This window comes from Lynx canadensis, chromosome F1 (assembly GCF_007474595.2).
Source record: "Lynx canadensis isolate LIC74 chromosome F1, mLynCan4.pri.v2, whole genome shotgun sequence".
Lineage (NCBI taxonomy): Eukaryota > Metazoa > Chordata > Mammalia > Carnivora > Felidae > Lynx > Lynx canadensis.
In genome coordinates this window covers 37,029,142-37,051,328 of record NC_044319.2, presented here as the reverse complement: position 1 = coordinate 37,051,328, position 22,187 = coordinate 37,029,142, and the positions used below count along the sequence as shown (strand labels likewise).

Genomic DNA, 22,187 nt, shown 5'->3' with positions numbered 1-22,187 from the left:
CTTTTGTTTCTGTAGAAGATTCTTCAAATTGAAATTGTGTGTCAAAGTGAATATATGTATTTATTTAACAGATCACACTAGATTACTTTTTAAGAATAATGGTAATTCACCCTGCCAATAACAATTAGAAGAGTGCATTTTCTGCCTCTTCTCCAGCACTGGATACCTGCTTTTCATGTTTAAATTGATTTATTCTGCTATTGACTGTGTTTAAAATTTCTTTGTTTCAATGTTTATTTTTGAGAGACAGAGCACGAGTGGGGAGGGGCAGGGAGTGAGGGAGACACAGAATCCGAAGCAGGCTCCAGGCTCTGAGCTGTCAGCACAGAGCCTGACACGGGGCTCGAACTCGTGGACTGTGAGATGACCTGAGCCGAAGTCAGATGCCTAGCCAACTGAGCTACCCAGGTGCTCCTGCTACTATCGATTGACTTTCTTCTGCTGTGAATTGCCTTATATCTTGTTCGTTTTTCCTCCTCTTTTTCCTATTTGCTTGCATTTTTACTTACCAATTTTGCTTATGAGGTTGAGGGTATTTACCTGTATATGATTCCCAGGTTTTCATTTGTATTTGGTTTATGGTGTATGTTAACATATGGTATCCATTGCCAATTATTTAAGTGGTCCAATATGCCTATTTTTTCCTTTATTTTTAGTTTCTTGTCTAGATTATATGGGTCACCCCAAGGTTATGCATTCTCCTAAATTTCTCCTTTTCTTTCCTTCCTTCCTCCCTCCTTCTCTTTCCTTCTTTATTCAGATCATCAATTCTTTTGGTGTTTACCCTTCTCTATAGTGTGAATTAGAATCTTTGTTTTCATCCAGTGGATAGTTGTAGTAACTTTCATTTAATAAAACATACTTTCCTGCAGATAGAAGTCATCCTCTTTCACATATTAAGTTTCCATAATACTTCTTTGTGTATTTGACCTTCTTATTTTGTCCCACCATTCGATTCCCTTGATCCTCTGCCAATATCACACTGTTTAATTGAAGTACATTTATGGTAAGTTTTACTACTTGGTAAGACAAGAGCACTCTATTTTTTAAAATGTTCTCAGCTATTTTTATATATTCATTTTTCCATCTGAACTTTGACATCATTTTATCTGGTTCTAAAAAAAAAAAAGTGAGATTCAGATCAACACTATATAATTAATATTACATGGGTCTTCCCATCGGGAACACAGCCTCTTTTTCTATCCGTTCAGATTTTGCTTTGTGTTCTTCCAGATTTTGCTTTTGCAACCAGATTTTGTAATTTCCTTCACATAGGGTCTGTACATTTCTCGCACAACTATCTTGAGGTATTTTGTAATTCTTGACTATCATGATTTTTTTATATTACTGATTATGCTACTATTGCATTATCTTTATATCACTGATGATCACAAATATAGAGAAAATATACATTTCTAAATCCACCTTGCTGCATTACTCCATCCCAACCCCCTCCCTCCCCCAGGCAGGTTCTCAGATAGCCTGGCTATCTGCCACAGCATTCCTCCTCCGCCAGCAGGACCCTCCCCTTGTCTGTTGTTTGGCTGGCTCCTTTTCATCATTTATGTCATTTTACGTCAATGTCACGTCCTCAGTGTCTCTTTTCCTCCATAGGACTTATAACAATTTGCATTTATATATTTCTATTTCTGTAGATGCCTTTCTTTCTGACTAGGTTTTAAATCTAGGAACACAAGAGACCTTTTGCTCCAGACTCTATATAGGGCCTCATATAGGAGGACACGCGATAAACATTTGTGGACTTTTAGTGGATAAATCCTTTCCGGGGACCTCCTCCTTCTCTCTTACCACCTTCTGTACCTCCCTCCAATATCTTGTTTCTTCTCCACATGCTACTTCTCTTAACCTTCAAACCATTTTAAGTTCACTTTATCTTAAAAATTATGCTAGGACTACTTCTGGCTACCATCTAGTTTTCCTTCATGTATCATCATCATTTTTATTTTTACCCGAATTTGTTTTGCACTCCAGTCTCCTATTGAACATGGGATATTACCATGACTTCCTCATTAAGTCCAAGAGCCTCATCTCAGTCCTTATTATCTTCAACTTCTTGGTAATTTATGGCAACTTAGAACTTGAAATTTTTCTTCTAGAGTTGCTTGTTTTTGCTTTTCTTACCCCCTTACTTGCCTGTGCCTCTCCTGATTTTTGTTGTTTTTGCATCTATGCACAGTCCCCTGAAGTGCTCAGCTCCACTTACAACGTGACAATCTTCATTTATTAATTCAACAAAAATAAGTTGAGTGACTACCAACAGGGCATTGTGTTAAGTGTTACACATCACACTGAACAACACAGGAACTACTTGTCCATCTAGTGTTTATGGTCTAGCAGGGAGACTGAAAGTAAACAAAGAATCACATAAGTAATCATTTGGCTACAGTTGAGGTAGGCACCAGAAGGAAAAGTACAGGATGCAGTCTGGGTGGCTCTTGAAAAAGTGTATTTAATGTCAGCCATGAAAGATTGGTAGGATTTTTTTTTTTTTTTTAATATATACATAACCAAAAGGGAAGAGCTATTTGAGTTGTACTGGTCCAAAGGCGAGAAAGAGCTTGGGACCTTTAAGAAACCAGTGCAGTGGGACTAGAACGGATAGAACAAAGCAAAAATAGATGAAGCTATAGCCAAAGAAGTACGTGTATTCTATTCTACACTGACTGCAACACTACACTATAATAGCTATGTTGAGCAAGCACCTGCTTGGTACCAGGCCTCACATTTGGTCCTTTATAAAAGGTATTCTAATTTAATTCTCTTGTAGAGTTAGGAATTTATATTCCTACCTTACACTTGAAAAAGTAAGGACTGGAGAAATTAAATAATTTATTTATAGGATTACGTTTCTAGAAAGGAGTGGAAAAGATGATCGTTCTGCATTCTACCACTCACGGTGAAAATAATTTACTTAAAAACCCCTGGTCACAAAGCCTACTTTTAAAATTTCCTTTTACTTTATTTTAAAAATTAGATTTAGAGACCCAAGTGAACAAGCAAGAAGACCAGAAACTCCTTCAAATAAACCTCTCTCAGTCAAAAGATAAAACACACATCACCAACTTTCGCGTCTTTCTCGGGTAATTAATCTGACGAGTCTGTTTTAGTTCATCATTAATTGTACTAGAGACTCACGTGTAAGTAAAAATAGATAATGGAACAACTCCGTGGAAGTTTTTTGATAAGGGTTTCATTGCAGATGTCATCCTTTTGCACCAATTTGGTGGTAAATATAGCTGCACCAATTAATAACACATTAAACATATATGCCCAGTACTGACTTTTCTAATTAACAAACACCCTTTTGAAATAAAATTTGTAACTAGTCAAACACTTTCTTGTGGCTAAAATGTATTACTATACAATTACGTGTGTGTGCGCATGCACACACACACTTAATGAGACAAAAGGTTCTGTAATACAAATTGCAGATTACAAAGTTAGCTGTTCTTTGCCACAGACTATTTTGAACGTGATCCTGATGTGAAAGGTAACCCATCACTGCACCGTCCGCCTGCGGATTTTACCCCGTAAAGATCTGGCCTCAACGTTTCCAGGTGTAGAAAGTAATCTTTACTTTTTATGTGAAAAGAATGTTCAAATTATCTCTAATATTGTTAGCAGCTTATTACAGTGACAGGAATGGAAACTGTGGCCTAAATTTTGGACTCGTAGTTTTATAATTTTAGAACACCTTTCCTATTCAAAGACAGAAAATGATGTACCACAGAGTAGGAACATGTGAAGGTGTGCCTCACTTTAATCCACTCTTATAAGAACTTCATTATTACCCTCGACTGTTTTAATTGTTAGGCTTCTCCCCAAAAGATAAAGTCTTAGAAATGATTAAGAACTGTTTTTTCTGTAGGTTAAGTGTTAAGCGACGTAAACAATAGTAGGTTTTAGGGGGAAAACATCACAGATACATAAAAATTTTATTGTACTCATTTTTTAATTTTGTATTTTTATTTATTTTAGGATATTATACAATTTTCAAAGCTAACAACAGAATCTTTTTTAGTATGTGTATTTGAAGCATAACAAAATAAAAGTATTTCACAAAAGGAGTCCGTATTACAGTACTATTGAAATATGAGACATAGGATAATTATGCTTTTGTGGGTTATGAACATAATACATTCATTTTAAAGAAAAAAACATTTAATATGAATAACATTTTGGTTAAAATAAATATCATGTCATGTAAATGTTAACAGCAACACCTGAAGTATATTGATACAAAAAAAGGTGTTTTGTAATAGGTACTACGTAGAATGGTGAAGCATTCATGAAATGGCTGTAATATCTTATTAAATTTACAATCACTGCACATTGCTGAGCACTTTATTTATATGGGGATATCCTTCTTCCACCATTCCTAAACCTCAGCATACAAAACAAAGTTACCCCACATTTTCCTCTGGGAAACTGGTACCAATGTCTAAATAAGGTTTAGAATCGGATGTACCTTTCATTTTACTCCTTCCCAATTCAACTGTTTTACTTAATCAGTACAAAATTTACCTATAAAAAGAAATATAAAGAGGATATTTTATAGGTGATTATAAAAATTAAAACTTCTAATCATCTTCATAATTCTTTGAAATGATCTCATTCAAAATTAAAATTTGTTTTTTACACAGTGGTTTCTTCAGGAAAAAGTATGAACACTTAGATGAAAAAAAAAAAAAAAAGATACAATACCCAAAACAAAAAGTTTCCACATGTAGAAAATAATAATGGACTTCCCTGATCATTAAATTCTTCCCAGCTACTTCCTTCTAGCAGAGAGATTCACTGAAAAGAAAAGCTTAAGTCTTTCCTTAAAAGTCACTATGAGGGGTTAAGCTAATGAATTTTAGATTCATGTATTTTTAAAGAATGCAAGAAAAAGGAGAGTGTTCCAATTACAGAAAAAATTGTCTCTCAATCAATTATATTACAAGAAAATGAATAGGACACTAATGGTCAACAAAAATAATTCTACTCATACCTCTGGAGACAGATCTGTGGATGCTCAGTGTAGAAGTTATAAGTAGCTGGAATCTGGGAAAAACAATGTCTCCAGCCCTCATTGAAAGGACCACCCGTGTGTCCTTTGTCTCTCCCAAGGTAAAATTATCCTTCAGGAACCAGAACTGATTAGATTCTGGGGAGAAAAAAAAGTTTATGCTTTTGCCCTTTATAAACCACTTTTAACGTTTACAAATGACCGGAAAGTATTCAAATGATTGTACAAAAACTACTTATATGAGCAAACAAAACCAGCGGTTGCATTGGCTAAAAGTAGGTGTTCTCCGAACATGAGGTTTTCACGTTGGCAGGAGTATCCATCCCAGGGTGAGAAGGTGGCATGGGGTCCTTGAACAGTGACTGCCACTCGGCCTCTGGGCTTTCACAATTCTGTGAAGAACTGGTCACCACTAACACGAAGGCATTCAGGGAAAACCGATCTCCACAACAGCATTTACTAAGCTCTGCCCCTTTCCTTAAACTAAATGAAGCGTTACCATCTCTGTCATCTTCGTGCATGAATACAGTACTTTGCTTAAAGGCTTCTTAACAGAAATGTTACTATCATAAAAATTCTGGCTGTGGTAATGGCCAGTTTTCATTGCTTTAAACATATTCTAAAATTACAACCTTGTCGAATGAATCAGAACGGTGCCAACATTCACAGGTACAGTACAACATACATCCTTTCTTCTTCTCTAACAAGACAAAATTACACACATACAGGGTGGCCCAAATCTTAAAAAGTTAAAAAAAAAAATTATGTTTTCAATCCAGGAAAAGTGATGGTATACCAAATATTTTTTTAAAAGGGTATTATGTTCTCAGAAAACCTGACACATAATGGATAAAATGCACATACAATATAAATAAGTAACTTGAAGAATACAAAAAAAATTTCTGAAGGGGACCAATCTGAACTTCAATAAAATCTCTGAATAAAAACATATGCTTACACCTATAGTGTACAATTATGAAGAGAGAACTTAAATTTATAAAGAACTTGAAATATAGTACTGCAAGATTATTCAAAGAAGATTTTTCAAATGTACAAACAATAATAAAAACACAAAAAAAGCCTCGGGCAATGTGCAACCTTCAAAATTACTATCACACCAGCCAAACAAATCCTTAACCACTTTTTAAATGGATTCATTTATATACCACTTTAACGCAAAGAGAATATCAAAGATATTAAAACAAAACAAAATAAAGCAAAGAACTCTTCAGTGTCTGACTCACATTTTGTCCCCCAATTTTTTTCACATTTAATAGTTGCATTTTGAAAGTTATTATAAGCTAAGAATTTGAAGTGTTTCTCAGTTTATGTCTACATTTATCTTAAGAATGGTATTTGAAAACTACAACGCTAATAACTAAAACACATACTTCAAACTTTTAAAAGTAAAATAATCACAAAAGTTCACAATTGTGTTAATCTCAGATGTTCATCAATGACACAAAAAGCAAACGAGTCACGTGTTCAGATACTTTTCCTCAGGTTACAAGTCTATCTTGATGAGTGCCAAGCCTCACCTTCAAAATTTGGCACTGTGGATCAATCTGAACACAATTTATCCGCAAAAAACCTCTAAATATTTCTAAAGACCCTTAGTCGTTAAAACTCATTAAATTTCCTTTACTCTCCTAACATGCAATTCGACTCTCCAAAGTCACGTGGGGTTTGCAAGAAGGTGACTTAAACGGGTACAAAATGAAGCTTATATGAAAACTGGTTAAGGATTCAAAGCACATTAGCTCTGAAATATTAATCTTAACACCCAGACAAAAACGGGGAGGTATGGTTTGCACAAAAATACTTTAAATTATTTGGGCGATGTTCTTCATGATCTTCATGTATTCAGCTGCTTGCGGTGTACTCATGCATCCTCTTTGCTACGCCATATACGTAGACAATGTCTGGTCGCTTCTCCGGATCTGGGTTGATGCACATATTCACTAACTGTCGTAGCTACAGAGAAAGAAAATACAAGATGCTTTAGAAAACCATTGGCATAAGTTATTAAAAATATTCTGACTAGATACAGATTGATAAGGAAAGTACATTTTCTGACTGAATATTCGTATGTGGAATTTAAAAAAACAAAACAAACGAGCAAAGGAAAACAAAAAGAGACAGACAAAACAAGAAACAGACTCTTAACTATACAGAACAAACTGACGGTTACCAGAGGGGAGGTGGGTGGGAGGATGGGGGAAATAGGTGTGGAGATCAAAGAGTACACTTATGATGAGCACTGAGTAAGGTAGAGAAGTGTCGAATCACTGTATTGTACGCCCGAAACTAATATATTACTGTATGTTAACTATACTGGCATGGAAATTAAAAATTAAAAAAAATAATATGTATGACTGCTGTCAATGATTTTACAATGAGTTGAAAACTCTGAGAAGTATGTATAGTCATTGGTATTAATGTCAAGCAAAATGTATTGTCTACAATCATAGACTTTAAAATAATTTTATTATTTTTCAAAGAAGCTTAATTAGAAGATCGTAGTCATGAAGGATAACAGGTTTTTAACTCTAAGGCTCCAAATTAACTGAAGACATATACACGTTTATTTGATCTAGGATATACTACCTTAGCCACAACTGTAAGTTTATATTTTCGTAATTATATAGTATATATCTATAGATCTAAATTTTTATGAGGCACAGAGTAGATCAGCTATCATATGCATTTATCACACACTCTTTTATAGAAATATAAAATGTTTTTATTAGTTTCATATTAAAGAAAAACACTCTTCTGAACTAAGAGTAATAAATTACAAGCAAGGTGAATTATGAATAGTATTCTAATCCTCATCGCCATGAAGCAGGGTTAGCATCTTCACTTTATAGATAAGAGAGCTGAAGTTTACTTATTTACATTACTTATTTACATTACAGAAAATATGCACATTCAATAAATTTAAAAAATGTATATCCTCCTCCCATCTGGTCCTAGAGCCGCTGAGTAGAAGAATATGGGATTTCTTTCTCAATTCCAACTGCCATCAGTTTATGAGACTATGTGTCTTCATAACACTGTATAAGGTCTTTCACAGATGATAAGCCAAATCAAGAGGAAGGGCCAGATTCATTTGCTTTGTAAGTATGTCTTGAGAAATAATTTAGGTATTTTGAAAACTTGCATTAATTCTTTCTGGCCAGTTATTACCATGTAGTAAATGGTAATGGTAATGTTACACCCACTGAGAGAGGGTCTGAGGATTTAAATTTATATTCCTTGCAGTGCAGCAGACAATAGAATTCAAAATCCGTAAGGGGTACAGCAATAGCAAGGCATTTTATTATGGTGATCTAAGAGAAATTTAAATCAGAATGAGGTTGGCATTTTACCCATTAAAATAAAAACAAATACATCCCATTATACACAATACAGAAAACAGTAGGAAAAGCATTTATAAGGATACTTATATTTAAAAGATAATGTGTTCTAACAGGTCACCTAGTTGTCAGATATTTTGTTTAGAGATAAAAATGACCAAAAAAAAAAAAAAAAGCAGAAAAGATGACAACAAAAAAATATAATTGTGATACAAAAATGCATTCTATTGAACCAAAATGCAAGTAGATGTAATAGCAATTTTTGACGGAATAAAACTGGCACATCCTTCAAACCAGTCCAGAAGCCTTATATTTTCAGCTTAATACTTCAGAATTGGGTGACATTTCCAACCTACTGTAGCAAATGGTCACGTTCTCCTGTCCAGAGGAGAAGGTGGCCAAGATTAAAGATAGATGGATGTAAGTTTAGCTGAAGAGGACAGTGATTCTCTGGCTCTCCAAAGTAGAAAGATGAGAACCAGGAATAATAAAGGAGGAGAGAAGTAAAGTATAAGGTAAATGGAGAGGTAGTGGGGTTAGCAGCTAAGCAATTGCTTTTTAACCTCCCCTCCCTACTTAAGGATAGCCTTTATAAGGACAGGAGAATCAGAAACTCTGCAGTAGACAGACTGAAAGCAATACAATGTTTGCTTTTTCTCTTTCTTATGTGGTTCAATCTCCATCTGAAATGTAGTTCATTTTGTCATAAAGATTTATCTTTTCCAGAGAAATGTCTAACAAGTTACATAGCATAAAATCAGATATAAAATATGCATACCTCAAATTTTTTCCTAAACTTTATTATATCATAAATTAATAAAATATGAAAAGAAGATCCTATAACATGAAAATATGCTTTAGTAGTGATTCTCACTCGTCGGCCACCCCACTGTCTCTAGAGGCCCTACTTTGCAAGAGACAGACAATGCTGGCATTGGAGGACACTCATGGTTAATCAGGTAAACAACCAGTCCAGAAAGGAAGGCTTATTGTCCAGGATGGGAAATGAGAAAATGACTCATTTTTCTTCCTGACAATCTGACTCTTCTTTCCTTTCTGCCTCTCCCTTCATTCATTCATTCATTCATTCATTCATTCAATAAAATCTTATTGAGCATTTATTATGTGCCAGACAGTTTATTAGGTAGTAAGGATAAAGCAATAAATGAAATATACGTGGTACCTGCTGGGGACGGCTTACAATCAATCTAGTGCGGAAAGAAAGAATGACAAAGAAATAAATGTAAGACTGAGGAAATCACATAAATACTTCTCTTATAAACTATAAAGGGATAGGTATCTCAAGAGATATATGTGAGACAGTTAAAGGGAAAAAGACTGTAAATAGCCACACAGAAAAAAACAATCATCACTTTCCTCTTTTTCTTTCCATCTATTTAATGAGTTGTTCCAACCTGACTCATTGAGGACATCCAGAGGACGGTATTCTTCATCCCAAGTACTACAACGGCATCTTTGGTCACTGTCATGTCCATTTGGACCCTCTATTCAAAACACACTTCTTGTGGCACCTAGATGGCTCAGTCAGTTAAGCGTCCAACTTCAGCTTAGGTCATGATGTCATGGCTCGTGAGTTCGAGCCCCACATTGGGCTCTGTACTGACAGCTCAGAGCCTGGAGCCTGCTTCAGATTCTGTGTCTCCCTCTCTCTGCCCCTCCCCCACTTGCACTCTGTCTCTCTCAAAAATAAATAAACATTAAACACACACACACTCTCTCTCTCTCTCTCTCTCTCTCTCTCTCTCTCTCTCTTCTTGATTACCTGGCATTAGTCTTCATTTTCATTCCATTTTAGTCTCTGCCTCCCAGGGACATAGCCTATGCCTTACAATGTCCCGTGTCACATAGAAATATGGGTATAAGCTCCTATCCTCCCAGACCTCTCACATCTGTCCCCTACTATGAATGTGCTTTGATTTGATTGAGACCATGTCCAGTATCTTTCCTCCTAGTTAACCTTCTGCTTCTGGACTTACGTCACTCATTTCCAGGCCAGACCTCATAGCACAATCCTTTAACCACTTACTTGGCAACACCATTAATAAGTAATCCTTTGTCTTTTTGCTATACCAACCCTGGCAATTGTTATCTTCGCTTCTCTCCCAGGACGTGAAAGACTGCTGGAGAAAAATCGCAGACACCATACAGTCTGGAGTCACCAGATTCATGGTCCTAGCTGCAGCTGGACCTTACAAGCTGTTCTACAATCCAAATGTTTTGACTCATAAACTCCATTTCCCCCAGTGGCTAATCTCAATCTTCACTAATCTGTAGGCACAGCCCTCAATTCCTTCTCACCCATGACCTTGCCTCCTACCTCATAAAGAAAAAACACTGTTAGGCTTAAGTTTTCCTCAGTATCTTGTCTCAACCTATCAAACATATATACATCTGATCCATATCTCTGTTCTAGTCTCAAGAAGAATTCTTTTTTCTACTATTCTCAACCCTACCACTCAATCTCTTCGAGGATCTGCACCATTAGACATCAGTATCTGGAATATAGTTGGCTATGAATGAGTATTTAATGAATGAATATTTAATGACTGTTATTCTTCTATATTTTTAACCTCTCCTCATGTGCCGATTCCTTCAACATAGTCTATAAGTATAGTCAAGTTTCTCTTCCTAACCACTGCCTGATCTAATGTATTTGCTCTACAGCTAAATTTCTTGGGGGTGGGGAAAAAAAACACTATCTTACTATATCAGCTTTCTTAATCTACTTATTTAAAGCCAACTACAATCACTTTTTCATCTCCTCCACCCCTAACAGTACTTCACTGCAATCGCTCTGGGGAAGGTCAACAGTTTGCTAAACCTAACAAACTCTTTTCTGTCTGCCTCTTACGACCTTTCTCCCTGTCTGCTGCTGCTGATCGCAGCCTTGCTGGGTGTTGTGTCCTCCTCTGGCCCCATGCACCATACTGGTTCTCCTCTGACTTTTCCTTCCTTTGCAGGTTTATCTTCCTCTGGCAATCCCTCTATTGTCAGTGTGTCCCAAGGGCCAGTTCTTCCCTTATCTCTTTTCCCTTCTCCCTCTACCATCCTAACCTACACACCTTCATTTACTCCCATGGCTTCAATAACCATCACAATATGTTAAGGAGCACACAAACATACGTATCCTCAGACCAGACCTCTTTACAGGCTCTGTTAACGTATTTCCAAGCTGGCTTCTGAGCATATCTATCTACAAATACTCAATCTATCTACATATACTAAATCATATATGTTAATCATATTAATTATATTAATATGTTAATCATATTAAACATGCTCAGAACTGAGCATATTAATCATATGTTAATCATATTAAACATGCTCAGAACTGAGATTTTATTTTCTCCCCAAACCAGTTCTATCTTGGCAATGCCTCCAATTTCTCAAGCCAGAAATCTGAAATTCCTACAAGACACTTCATCACACTTCCTCCCCCTTGCCTAAGAATCATCAACAAAGTCCTATTGTTTCCTATTTTTTCTTGCCGCAGACCCCACTGCTTACACTCAAGCAATAATCTTCCAACTGACAGCTTTACCTCCAGTTTCTTCCAGTCTCCTTAGCACTGCCCAAACACCAAGCTGGCCACACTCCAACGTTAAGCATTTCGATGGCTCCCATTGCCCTTTAGAAAGTCTAACCATTAGCATGGTATATTATAGGCTACTAACATTTGGCTCTTGCCTACCTTTCCAGCTTTATATTTAGCCCCAAACCCCTCCTCCCTCCAGCCCCACACTACACTCTAACCATAACAAAGCACTCACAGTTCTGTGTTCATCAAACTGTTTTATGCCCTGAATCTCTGTATGTTGCTTTGCTGCTTATTATAAAGCCTCCCTTGGGGCGCCTGGGTGGCTTGGTTGGTTAAGCATCCGACTTCAGCTCAGGTCATGATCTCACGGTCCGTGAGTTCGAGCCCCGCGTCGGGCTCTGTGCTGACAGCTCAGAGCCTGGAGCCTGTTTCAGATTCTGTGTCTCCCTCTCTCTCTGCCCCTCCCCTGTTCATTCTCTGTCTCTCTCTGTCTCAAAAATAAATAAATGTTAAAAAAAAAAAAATTAAAAAAAAAAAAAAAAAAAGCCTCCCTCAAAATCCCCCTACTTGCTTGCCTACCACCTACTCATTCTCTGAAGCCTTCCCTAAACGCACTTATTGGCATGCAGAACTTAATATTCTCTTTGTCCTCCATCATACCCTCCACATATTTTTTTTGAGGTATAGTTGACATTAACATTACATTAGTTTCAGGTGCTCATGTGGTTTTATTAAAGCCTTTACAACCCTTTATTGTACTTCATTTAGTATCTGTGTCCTCCTATTAAACTGAAAAGGCCTGGAGAATGGATATTAGATGAACAGTAAGTGCTGACATGTAAATGACAGAATGAATGGGGAACTTCTGAGTGAAGGAAAATGAAAAGGTTTTGTGGTCATGGCAACTGAGCTAAGGTGTGAAGCGTGAATGTAATTTTGATATACAAAAGGGCAGGGAAGAGTCTAAGCAGAGGGAACAGAATAAACAAAGGTGCTGAGCTAAAGAAAGTGTAAGGTATATGAAAGCAATAGCAAGTACTTCTGAATGATTGGGGAGCAAGCAACAGGGATGAAATGATAAACGGAGGCTAAAAAAAGGAAAGGCTTAAGGAGTTTAGAATCTATTGATATAGGCAACAGGAAGTCAGTACTTAAGCCAGGAGGGAGAGATCAATAAAGCTGTGCTTCGGTTCGTATTTTCTTGGAATAGTCAAAGAACAAAAAGAGAGCAATGCCAGCAGAATGTTCAATCAAGTTTCTCTAAGATTTCAGGCAAGAAATATTGTTCATCAGAAGTTCTCACCAGGGTATGTGAAAGGACAGTGTCTTCACTAACAGAAGTAGGTAACAGAGAAGGAAGAGTGGCTTCGAGGGGGCAACAGGGACAGTAAATTTTGAAGGTATTACTTCTGAGATCCCGACATATTGAGATTTGGGTAGAACTGTGAATTTCTGAATTCGGGGCTTAATTCTGTATCTATACCTAGATAACTGAATTATATATATAAATATATATAAATTTATATATATAAATCTATATATATATAAAATATACATATATATAAAACAATTTTTATGACTCTACCCATATCAGGATTATGAAGATGAAGGAGATAGCCTTAGTGAGAGGTATTAACCTATACTGAGCATAATTTTGCACTGTGTGGTTCTCTTAAATACTCATGTGTTACTTTAGTTTTATTTAAGGGCAGGTATCTTTCTGAATTTTAAAAAATCCTTTATTTATATAGGATTTACTATTTTACAAAATCTTCCATATCCTTTTAAAGTATTGTAATCTCTCATAACAATCTCAATTTACAGAGGGAAGAAACTAAGAACCAGTTAAAAAAATTAATGGTCAAACCTGAACTGGAGCCCGAGTCATGTGATTTTTAATGCAGGCCTTTGTCGCCATTGTTGAGAGCTTGCTTACTTTTATCTAAGTTGGCCTTTTGGTTTGAATTCTTCATGATGCCTAATATAGCTTTGCATGCATAATGATCTCTCAGTAACACTTACCAACTGGTTAAATTTCAAATCATTAGCACTACAGAGGGATATCACTTGGTTTGAGATATTATCTGAGTTCCAATCAAGAGAGGTTAGTTACCAGGTACTGATAGGAAATACCAGTTCTATGGCGGCCACCATAGAGTAGAGAAGGTAGAATCTCAGGAACTTCATTCAGATTCTCAGGGGTTGGTCTGACTTCCATCCAATGAACACAGTGGTGAGACACCTCAGCTATAACTGAGGGGGTCAAAGCTGACTGGCTTTTTGTTTTCCCTTAAGCAAATCAGCAGACTAGAATCCATCACTCTAGGTTCTTGGCAAAGAATATTAACGGTGTACTGAATATTGAAAAACTTGAACGTTCAAAGAGTCCTGAAAGTTGTGCTACACAGCTCCTATCAGACACTTGTTAAGAAAGTGAAAATTTAGGGAAGGCCTTGAAAGGGATAAAATTCACCTTTATAACTTTGGATAAACCAAACTCTATTCCTTAATCAAATTAAACCACCAGGAGGCTGCATCGGGGAACTCATTGGTTTATCCCAACGCCAAATCACCTTTCCAAAACCATGCTTTAATGCTTGCTTTTGGCTTTTATCAAACATCACACAGGTATTGTCTGTATAATTGCTACTAAAGACACTGCCTGGTGCATTACTCATAGATCCTTATAGGAGATACTTCTATTATAATCTAGTGGAAGAGAACATTGGCTTCTCTGGGTAACTGGTAACTTGAAAACAGAAATAATCTGCGGTTTCCCTTTGAGCCCTGACAGAAGGGAAGCAATAACTAGATGGGCAGCTCAAGCACACAACTATTGTTGGCCATTACGTTAGGTGTGTTTACATTCCCTTCCATCCTTGGTTCTGAATTTATACTTCCATTTCTATTTTAATAACTTGGTAAGTTATGTCTTTTATTGTAAGTTATCAAAAATTCTTTTTGAAAAAAAAAAAAAGATGGTTTGTAACACAAAATGGGAGATTTACATAGGTCTGAATTCTTAACTGGGTGCAAGTTTTCCTGGATATATGTGAGATAACTACCGGTTGTTCTAAAGGCACTGGTTGTTCTGAATAGACTTGTTAACGCAGTGGAGGAAAAATCAGTTACAACAGTCATTTGGCAATGTAATGGGAAAAAAATCACAATGTAAAACTTACTTTCATGTTACAAATAGCCATAGACTAAGTTTTATACCTTTAATAATTTGGTTTAAAAATACAAATTTATGGATCTATGGATTGTCTTGTCATACCAGATAACAATTCAAGTTATATAAATAAGGACACATCTCATCCTGTCTTCTTTCAAATGTATACGAGAGTACAGTGTGACTCTTAACATGGTAGAGTTATTTGTGCCTCTGCTATAATAATGGCTAGGAGGATAAAACTGTCACCTACATGTTAGAAACCAGGAAGGAATAACATTAGGAGACAACAGAAAGAGGTTAAAAGTCATTCAGTAGAGGAAGAGGAAAAACTCTTACCTTTGCCAGATAGTTTCTAATTTTAAGTTGTTCAATAACTACTCAGATCAGGTTCATTTGGTTACTCGTTGCTTCACTTCCTGCAGCCAGTCAACACATCTAGAGGTCATGTTACTTAGATAATAGATGCTCCATACAACTAGTAGTTATTTTTTCTAGGTTTTCAGTGAAAAACTGGAATATAGTTCCCTTGAACATTTTCAGATCAAAAGATCTCTATATGCTCTCTCTGGGGTTTCAACTATGTGCTTATTTTCCAGTATCAGAGTGGAGAGAAAACCATTTCCTAAAATCTGATATATATTGAGTTCCTCTCATGAATCAGGCACTATCCTATACATTTTTACAAAGCTTAACAATTCAGTCTTCATAACAACTCTATTCTCATGAATCAGGCACTATCCTATACATTTTTACAAAGCTTAACAATTCAGTCCCCATAACTCTGTTCTCATGAATCAGGCACTATCCTATACATTTTTACACGGCTCAACGATTCAGTCTTCCTAACAACTCCATGGGGTGGGCGCTACTATGACATTTTACAGAGGAAGGTCACAAAGGCAGTAAGGAGCACAGCCTGGATTTGAACTGAAGTAGTCTAGCTTCAGAACCCAGGCTTTTAAAGTTACTGTGTTATATATACTGCTTGAGAAAAATCTTAATGTGCAGGTTCCCTCATGGCCACCTTTGCACAAAGGCGGGAGACCTACCAGATAGACAAAGATGGTTTTAGACTATTTGATTCTCAAAAAGATGCTAGCTCTAAAACTGGCTCATTTAGTTTCTAAATCAACAAATATGTCCTCATATTTCATAGGCCAACTCTAATCAAAAAGCAACCCCCCCAATTTTTTCTAGGGCTCTAAAAACTTGCAATGAGATACAGGCCTACTTTATCCATGAGAGATACATTTAAATGATGACAAAAAGTGTTAGGATTAGTATTATGATTAGTGTGACAATTTTAATGTTCTTTTTTTTATTATTTTCTAGAGAGAGAGAGAGAGAGCGTGAGTGGGGGAGAGGGGCAAAGGGAGAGAAAGAGAGACTCTTAAGCAGACTCTATGCTGAGAGTGGAGCCCTATGTGGGGCTCAATCCCACGACCCTGGGATCATGACCTGAGCCAAAATCAAGAGTTGGAATGCTCAACCGAGCCACTCGGGTGCCCCTTAATGTTATTTCTAATCCTACTCATGCATTAAAGTGACAATAACTCCTTCCAAACAACAAAAAAAATGTACTTGAATTTTAACATGGGATTTTTTATGCCAGATTATAAATTTACATAGTAACTGATGAATTATAAAAAAATCTCTCTAATAAGTTTTCTCTCAGAAAGTCAGACATTAAATAATCAAAATGAAATAACTATCTTAGAGGTTTCCCTCAATGTTAGTCTTTACACTTTTTAAAAAGTTCCTATAAACCTCTGGAAGAAAAGAAGGTAAAAATCTTTAACATTTATCTAATATTTTGCAAAAGTCCTAAGTACAATACCATTAACCATGTTCAAGGAAACATACATTCCTACAGTAACTTTAAGAATTTTATATATATTCTTGTGTGTCAGGCTTCAATTTCTAATAACATTAGGCAACTTGCTCAAAAAATTTTTGTGTTTCATCTGAGGGAGTTACCTTTCCATTTATTCCTTTAAATTATAGAAATAATGCCAAAATCAGCAGATATTACAACTTTGAAAAAAATAAATAGGGGTAAGTAAAGAAACTTTTTGTGGTTTAGGCTATGTCAAAAATTTCTTTAGTTTGTATTAACACGTTTGTAAAAAATTGTACTTTTTAAAAAATTGTTTTATATAACACGTTAAAAATAAGAGAGGTCGGATTACACAAAAAGCCTTACAAAATCAGAAGGAAAACTGTTTAATTCAGATGCTTAAGGGAAATTTAAAAAGCAATACAGAAATATTTAAATGAGTAAAAGCATATAGAGCAAAAATAAAATCAATTCTCTATGACATTTCTAAAGGATTATGAAATCACAAAGTTATATGGAAATTAATGAATATTTGTTTTCAATAAAGTGGAGAAAATACCAATATATATTGATTTATATATTTCCAAAGAAATATCAAAGCATATGGGTTAGTACCAGAAATATTTAAAAGAAGAGAGTGCTAACAGTCATTGTTAGCAGGGCGATAACCCAATTACATATCAAGTTCAGTCACGTACAGGTAATAACAATAGGGCTCTTTGTGCATTATAGCTTTAGGTCACTAACACAATTCTCAATAGAATAATAAAGACTGGTGCTATTGGTACTGTTTCTTTTTCACCCCCATCTTAATCCCTCTGAGACCAATTATGTTATATCAGCCTCCCAGATATACCCAATTTCCATCTACCCAAGGACACATTTTAGCACCCCAAAGTGGGTCTAATACATTAAAGTACACTATATTTCGGAGCTTTAGATATTTATACAAAATGATTAGGCGTACCCAACTTGTACACCAAAGCGTCACCAGTGATTGACTTGGGGGTAGAGGGAGAAAGGAAAAGAAAGCAATCTTACACAGATATAAGGTAATGTAATGTCTATATTTCACAACTGAAGATCATTCAGTGTGTCTTTTGAAAACTGTGAAAGTCTTACAGAAAGTTACACGGTTTTATAGGATCCCACAGGAGATGTGAAATATAGGGCACCGTTTTGGATTCATGTCTTTAAGGAGCAAGTCCCCCGTGTCACTTCTGAAGCATAAGTGAACAAAGGGCCTACTTAAATATATTTTTTAAACAAAAATGGAACATTCAAAGCTTAAAGATCTAATCTTATATGGCAACTCTAACTAAGGTGGTCAACTGGTATTATAAATGATGAGAACAGCTAACTCACTGAACCCATTTTTTAAGATGGAAAATCAAACATTATTAACAGTGTTTGAGATAACACTGAATGTTAAGTTAATCTTAATAAATAATGGCACAGTTATATATTTATTATTATAAATAGTCTCATCTCACTTAGCATTGGATGACATGATTATAAGGAGTACAGAGATATCCGTGAAAGCAGATTTAGCTCCAAACATTTATTGTGCCATTTAATTTAATGTCTCTCATGTAAATATTCCTGGGATCATGTATTAGGAAGTTTCCTCCAGCACAAATTTAAGTAACATGGGTTAATTTTGACTAACAACTCCAGGGTTCTATTAAAGGTTGTGAATCTGGCAACTATAAAACTAAACTATGTAGACTGCTCCAATGAATAAAAAAGTTTTATAAACTTAGTTTAACTTCTAAGTATGTGAAAATAATCTGTCCCTGAGACTCTCATCTTTTTTTTGCCTTATATACACAAAGCAGCAGCTCTTTTATGACTGAAACAAAGGTCATGTTTTTGTTATGGACTCAAACTTCAAAATGAGCTTCTTTAAGCATATTCTGAATTTAAATATAATACAAACAGAAGTTATTTATATATGTTAGGTGAAAAACTTCAGTTATAATTTTTAAGGTGTTCATTTAACACTCACCCTTAAAGGGTAACTCTTTGGAAAATAAACTTTCTCTTATCAGCAAAATTGTGACAAACTGTAACACTTTTTGGTTGGTAGATTATGGACCCATGTATCTGGTATCTTACTTGTGTAGTTTCCACAAACTCTAATATGTAAAAAGAATGCTATCCTTCCGCAAATAGCTTCCTCATTCGTTCATTACATGACGCCCTGCCCCTCCCCCCACCTGGTTACCACAAGGCAGAGGAAAGGAGATTCCAGATCAATATGGTGGGTGAAAATAGAGAAAAGGAAGATGAAAAAATGGAAGGAAAACATGAAGCGCTTGCTCACACAACACCCGAGAGTTTACTTCAGGCTGCGTGACCTTGTAGCACGCGCAGTGGGATGCCATGAGGCAGAGGCACAACAGCGCCTGGTCGGGTCGTGGCTCTGACACTACCTGGCTCTCTATTTGCTCATATGTGAAATGGGAAGAATGTCACTGCCTTTATTTCTTTAACAGGAAAGTTCTTACATGGCTTAAAAAAAAAATGGTGATTTCTCAGTTGAAAAAAAAAATCACTATTCCAATTTTGTTTAAAGCCGTGTAAATATATTTATACTCTACAAGAACCTATAAATATCTGAAATCAGTTCAGTTCAACTAAATATTTTATTATTGTTATGTATACATAATCACACATAGAAAAAGCACTGTACTTTTTAATCTTTATATTTTAAATACCCGGGAAAAATCAATGCTTGTCTCAAGAATAACAAAAATGGTGCTGGAAATTCTTCACGCATTTAAGTAAAGCAGGGTAAACTATTCCTGGGAAGGCAGAAAGGCAGAGGAATACCCCCTCCTCCTACCCTCCATTTCTCTTTAAAAAAAAAAAAAAAAAAAAAAAAGGAGGGGCACTGGAATGGAGGTTAAAGTAAAAAAGGAAGTTTGTTATTTATGAGGTAAAAGTCTATGAGCATTCATTCATTCTCCATTAATTCTCTGATTGGATGTGATCTTTTAGGTTGGTATTTTAGAAGATAATTGCATACTTGAGAAGTAGAGTCCCATTCACTGATTTTAAATAAGAACGGACACCTTTCTATCTGTGAGCTGGAGACATAAAGTGGCAAAACAAACACGTTTAATGAACAAGAGAAGCATTCAATGATCTGAAAACTGATTACGGGTTCAATAATTGCATTTCCAAAATTATATTTTGGTTTCTCCGTGTATAAAAAGAAGAAGCCCCGGGCGCCTGGGTTGCTCAGTTGGTTGAGCTTCCGACGTCAGCTCAGGTCACGCTCTTGCAGTTCATGAGTTCGAGCCCTGCGTTGGGCTCTGTGCTACCACACAGCTCAGAGCCTGGAGCCTGCTTCAGACTCTGTATCTCTCTCTCTCTCTCTCTCCCCCTCCCCTGCTCATGCTCTGCCTCTGTCTCTCAAAAATAAATAAATATTAAAAAAATAAAAATAAAAAAAAAGGAGCCCTACTGAGTTAGCAAGTTTTCAAAAATGTAATTAGAAGATAACCACAGATACTGACAGATACTGTGTTCTACAAAAGTAGAACATTTTTATTTACAATGACCTTGAAATGACCAGGAAGCTGGTAAATATCTGCTCTGGCAGTCAGCACAGATGGACAAGTGCTGCTACAATACAGCTGATTTCATTCAGGAAGTTTCAACCCTCTCACCCATGCTCTATATAGGTGTTTAAATTTGTTTTTGCACAAAGCATTGTTTTTTCAAATCCTGAGTTTAATTTCTACTTTCTCAAACCAAGGTCACCTTTATTCTCCCTATTTATTTCCATTTTTCACTTTTGTCTGCAAACCCTTGACTCAACTTCCCAGAACTTCCTTCCAAACTTATCTGTTCAAACCTAAAATGATGACAAGCTTCCCAAAAGCAACTGCCAAGGTACAATTCTGTTCAGTCTTTGCCATGTCTTCTCTAGTTAATTAAGAATTTTTTACAATAAACAAAAAGTATTGAAAGAGACAGAATTTCCATTCTGCATGACATTAATGCTACGGATTTTCAAAAAATGTATTGGCTAAAAAGAACTCAGCCTAGACTCACATTTTACACTTTGTAAATAACTGTCAATATAACTATTTGCTGTTGTTTTTCAACTTACGAGTCATGAGATAACTGAGAGAACAGTGAAAATGCTTAGTTTTGATGACCACTCCTGTAACTCTCAAAGAAATTAAATACTGAAATGGAAGGAAAAAAAAAATCTGTTTGTCTTATTTTCCAATAAATGGACACTGGGCATTTCCAGAAATGATGCTGTTTGTTGATAAGAATGAAAAAATCATATGGTGGGTGATATCAATAAAATAATCATAGATTCTGGCCTGTCTTTTGAGTAATTGTCTGCCTTACTGTATGGAAAGAAAGTGCTTTGGAGAAGTTTTTTCATTCATCCAATTGTCAAATAATTGGTGCATTTACTTATTTTTTCATTTATTCCTTTAATCTCACTCTTTCATTTCCTCATTCCATCAATCAATGGCTGAACCTTTTTAATATGCCAAGCCCTAGAGATACAGATAAAAAGCAGTTACTGTACTCAGGAGCAGGAGCTAGACAGTCTGGGGGTGGGAGGTGGGGGCTGTGTGCAAAGAAAGGACTGCCATGCGGTGTATTGCCAAGGGAGGAGGGTATGGGGAGAGAAGAAAGGGGAGCAGGGAAACTTAGTGCGGGAGAGGATGCCCAAGCTTTGCTTCAAAGAGGTAAGTTAGCCTGGTAAAGAACAGGGGAAGGGAGATTTCAGAAAGAGGAAACGGCATCCATAAAATCGTGGAAATTCATGGACCTTTGAGGATAACCTGCACTGGGACAGTTAGGGAAAGAAGAGAGTATCCTGTGATCAGTAGTCTGGATAGATAAGCCAGGATCAGATTATAAGGGCGCTTTTGAGTCATAATTCCTTGTATATAGTAAATGTTCAATACATTTTAACTTCACGGATGTTAATTACACAACACCAACAATCCCAAGTTTAATTAAACCTAAGAGATATCTAAGGAAAAATATCTATCTTTTCAACTCAAGATTTTTATGGTTTTAAATACAGTAGTTTGCCAGGGATACACGAATGAGACCATTACTAGAAAAAGAAAGAGCACTGAACACCAAAAGCTACTGTTTGCTATAAACAAAAATGTTTTACTAAGCTATAAAATATACACATCCCAATATCATTCATGTACAGCTGACATATTTCAATCTAT

General features: G+C 36.0%; 1 protein-coding gene across 2 annotated transcripts in view; it reads right to left on the bottom strand.

Moving 5' to 3' along the window:
• Nucleotides 1–3,965: 3,965 nt before the first annotated feature.
• Nucleotides 3,966–22,187, bottom strand: part of NEK7 (NIMA related kinase 7) — a 160,845-nt gene continuing 142,623 nt past the window's right edge. For both annotated transcript variants that reach the window (XM_030301712.1, XM_030301713.1), the window contains exon 10: nucleotides 3,966–7,006. In XM_030301712.1, the coding sequence (XP_030157572.1) occupies nucleotides 6,896–7,006 (111 nt within the window). In that variant the 3' untranslated portion in view covers nucleotides 3,966–6,895. The remainder of the gene's footprint in view (nucleotides 7,007–22,187) is intronic.